General features: G+C 36.6%; 1 protein-coding gene across 1 annotated transcript; it reads right to left on the reverse strand.

Moving 5' to 3' along the window:
- Window positions 1–1,069: 1,069 nt before the first annotated feature.
- LOC131842806 (histone-arginine methyltransferase CARMER-like) lies at window positions 1,070–3,674 on the reverse strand. Its single transcript, XM_059191373.1, has one exon. It carries the CDS (start codon window positions 3,570–3,572, stop codon window positions 1,974–1,976), a length of 1,599 nt encoding a protein of 532 aa, XP_059047356.1. The 5' UTR covers window positions 3,573–3,674; the 3' UTR covers window positions 1,070–1,973.
- Between the last annotated feature and the right edge of the window lie 868 nt (window positions 3,675–4,542).

Here is a 4,542-nt window from a genome sequence, read left to right on the forward strand (position 1 = left end):
ATCGCTTTAAGATTTATAATAAAGATCTTATCACTTAACGTCGAGGTGTAAAATATAACAATCTCAAAAAATAACATTTAATGATACTCCTTCGTTTTAATCACTATTTTGCTTTTTAAATAGCAAAACCAATGAGTGTAGTTACAAAAATATAGCTGAAAGTTGTATTTAAAAAAAATCACAGTAAATACAATTCATTTGTCAAAATTTTTCCGTTTATGATCAGTCGAGTCTTATGCTAATTTACTTTGCAACTTAATACGATTTACAATGCAAATTAATAAATTAACCAAATAGTTAAATTATTTTTTTATTTCCGACTACTCAAATGCTGTTGGCCGCAGCTGGCCTTTACAGCTTCACTGGACGATAAGCAGCGAGTGCAGATGACACTCCAAACCCGCGAACTTATGGAGCGCCTGAAGGTCAACTCCCGCCTGACGGATACAACTTTAGTCTGAGGGTACGCTAGGTTTAAACCTCGGCTCAAGCCGTCCTAATTTCGATCCCCGTTTGAATTGGATGTTGGATCGATCGGAGATCATATTTAATTTATACCTCGACGTTAATTTGACGATCCAAAAGCTCCAATTGTCTGCCAAATCCTGAGGTAGTCATGTTATAACAAATCTATTATTTGTGCAAATAGTTACAGCACCAATTTTATTTCCATTGTTTAATTCTATATGACGTAAGATTGTAGATCTCAGCTGGTCATAATGTTACAATGACAACAGGAAAAATATTACAATTAAGGTCGTATCACATTACGTTAAGCGTTCACGATTTTCCATTGACTCGAGCGTTTATGAATAAAAATTAGACGATAATTTTGAATTTGTAATAATAAACTTCGATTTTTTATTATTGAGTACGTAATACATAAGTTTATAAGTTCTATGTTTTATTCTGTGTTTAACTTTAAACTTTTATGTTTATTTTATTTAATACTTTGCAATGCAGATTATACAAATATTGTCATGTATTGAAGACAAGAATAATGTATATTTTAAATGAATTGATTTAATAATTCGATATCACATGTACAACATAAATTAGTAATCACAATTAATGATAATTTTATAATCATCATTTGGGTACATAGCTATTATATAATGTAATAAACCTTACAAAATATTAAAGGTACGGAACACAAACGAATACTGATAAATTTCAGCGAAAAAAAAAATAGAAATGTCACTAACTTTATCTTACATTTAAAATATTTACAGAAACATAACTTTTATGTATGGCTATGTATAAAAATATCATTGAAATATCTAGTGGTTGACTCCAGATGTTATCCACAATCTCAAGAGTTTGTTTTGATCGGCAGACATGGAATCCTACCCAACCTAGACCTTCAAGTAAGAGTTTTAGCAGCATGGCCATTGTCACAATTATACCGTTCTAAATTCAAATTATTATGAGATACATGGACCATAGACAAATTGTGACCAAACTGAAAAACTCCTTACATCACCAACTGCCTTCAATAGAATACTCGATTCCCCTACCTAACTAATATGATTGAGCCTGCTCTAATGATAAATGAGTATTGACAATGATAAGCATTATCATTAAAAATCAGCACTTATTGCTTATACTAAGTGTACTTCATCTCTAGCTAACTCTAGAGCAACCCTTAACTCGGCCCGTTATTTCCTAATCACCACAGAATATTTACAACAAATTTCCACAATTAACATACAAGCAGATTTTTCATCGAATTACACTAGTAAGCGTCATTCTGTAAAAACAAAATGTCGACGGAGAAGGCGCTCTGTTTTATTGCATTTCACTGTCATAGACAAGGCCAGTTAACTCCTAACTAAATACAGTCCTCTTCAGTGTGATGCTTCATTCAAAATAAATAAGTTCTCTTAAACACTAACAAAGTCTGAACGGAAGAATGTTCACAACCGATTACGGTTCCTTATAGCCCTAAGGCGCGCTCGGCGCGACTTTGCGGATTATATGTCCCCATTTTGGCTAATCCCGATTCTCTTGATGAATTCCTCTTGTAGCATCACTGTTTTAATCATATTTGGGTGGCCACTGTAAGCAATAGTTTGGTCAGGAGTCGAGCAATACTGCTGTGTTCCATCTGCAAGAATCACACCCTGTCCATTCGTCAACGTACCAGTAGTTTCTAGAGAGTTCCAGTATGATTCACTTGGTGAGGTAGTGTTAACACCAGGAGGAGGTGCCGCTGGAGCCCCCGTGTATCTAAAGTATGGGTTCTTCAAGTCCAGCGTGTTTGATGATGATATATTAGTTCCCTCCAAATTCACCTCCATGGTAACATCGTAACTCTGCCTCTTATTGGCTAATAAGAGCACTCGGCCAGTCAATGCTTGGCCTTGTTTGGCAAATATTGGTGTTTCAAGCAGACAACGGACTTGATACCAATGGGTTAGAGGCTCCGTAGGCGCCGTCGATAGCCATATGTGCTGTGTACTGCCTGCGAATAGCACATCAAACCAGAACGCCAGTCCATGGCATGTACCAGACTGCGTCAACTCAAATCTGAATGGTACCTCAATCCGATGTAGATCGGTTTCATGTGCGTTTAGAAAGTCAACAACATGTCTCACAGATCTTGACATACAAATACGAACATCAAATGTGTCAACTATAGGTTGCCTAAAATACTCTTTCATAGCTGCCGTACGAAGTGCACTTAGATCTACTCCATGGAAGCAAGTTTGGTACCAGAAATTAGCTTTATTGTATTGCTCCATAAACAGAGCATCATCAGTAAATGGTGCTATGTGCAAGTCACCACGAGTTGGGTACATATTGCCATTCGGTTTCAACCACTTCTTAGCATGCAGATATGTCTCCAGCATACGCTCATTATACAACATATAGCCCATTGGCTCCGAAATTATCACATCTACAGTCTCGGGCAGTTCAATCTCCTCAATTTTGCCAGCTACCACAGTGATACGATCGTGAAGGCCATTGGCGCGTACTAAAGCTTGGGCGTGATGCGCCATATTGCTAGCTTCTACTGCATACACCTTACGCGCTCCAGCTTGCGCGGCAAAAAATGATAAGATTCCTGAACCGGCGCCCACATCCAGCACCACTTTGTTCTTAAAATCGTTGATATTAGATAATATAGCTCGTTGGTACGTACTAGTTCTCACATAATCTTGCATCATATTCTGCTGCTGACTTAGGTAACCATAAAACTGGAAATACTGCATCGCCGACGAATCTTCGGTGCGCACTGTGAAAACGGATGACGACCGGCCCGCCTTGATTTTACTGACGAGCAGGTGAAAATTCTGACAGTCGGCTTCAGAAGCGAACTTGAAAAATAAAGTTTCATTGTCGATCGTAAAAATATACGACTGGCCGACGACGCGGGAACACTCACTCTGGTTGTGAACGGGGAATTCGAGCACCTCTTGAGCTAACACTGGATCAGCACGTATCACTTTAACACTTAGCCCTTGTGGATCATAATCCACGTTTACGTTTGTGGGAAAATTGAAGCGCGGAACCTGAGTGCCGTCATTGTTTACAGCGGAGACCGTAACTCCGCGAAACGTGTTCGCCATTGCAATAGCTGGACCGGCCGCGCGGATGCTATTTAATTATTGTCCACGCGTTTACGAGCAAACAAAGAAAAATGCCGTTGAGAAGTTTGAGGCCGGCGTAAAATCGATCACTTACAAATTTCCTCCCTCTTTTGTCTATGGTTGGCAGCGTGCTATTATACTTTTTTATGACATGATATAGTAGTGGCAAAAGAATAATTAGATAGAGCTATGTTAGTTTTGATATTAAATCTCAAATAGTAATGATAAAAATTAATTGCCAACAGAAATTTTACATTTAAATTTATATTTAATTGGTAGACTATTTTTTTAATGGTTTTTAAGTAATTTTTTTGTAAAACATTAAGATGCATTACTCAATCAGTAGTACCATAAGCAGCACATAATCCAAAGACAACAATTTTGCTTATTTAATTTTTGCCGCACGTTTGAGTGTAATTTCTTTTTATTTGAGTAATTATAATATATGTATAGTATAATGGAATGATATCCTACAATCCACCCTGTGCTACTAATGGCTGGGCCACGAAAAATAGTGCCGTCAGTTCCCATGACTAAACCCATTCTCTCTCCTCCACTGGTATACGTTTTTTAAGTGTTAAATAATATGCTGCTGTTTTGAATTCAAATAAAATAAAAAAAAATAGAAACAATAAAAAGTAATTTAACACATAAAAAAAATCAAAATCATGAGATTTTCCTTCTTTTTTGAAAATTTATTTAACGTTCATTATCGTACATTATTCCCAACTACACTGGATATTTTAGTTACGACTTGTATATAACATGTTATATCATCATGTCACATGATGATTTTGTTCTCGTCTCTGTGTTCCATAGCCCTAATAATAATTTGTAGAAGATGTTATCTAATTTGACCATAAATAACATATATGTCAAATAAATTGGACGTCAATGTCTTGTAATTGTCAATTCAGCCGATGACAGAAACTCAAAAGGTTATGTTTTA

Source organism: Achroia grisella, unplaced genomic scaffold (genome assembly GCF_030625045.1).
Source record: "Achroia grisella isolate CSIRO2021 unplaced genomic scaffold, CSIRO_AGI_Agris_v1 utg2506, whole genome shotgun sequence".
Classification (NCBI taxonomy): domain Eukaryota; kingdom Metazoa; phylum Arthropoda; class Insecta; order Lepidoptera; family Pyralidae; genus Achroia; species Achroia grisella.

Coding starts and splice junctions, on each gene's coding strand:
- LOC131842806 (XM_059191373.1), bottom strand. CDS start 3,572: ATGGCGAACACGTTTCGCGGAGTTACGGTCTCCGCTGTAAACAATGAC.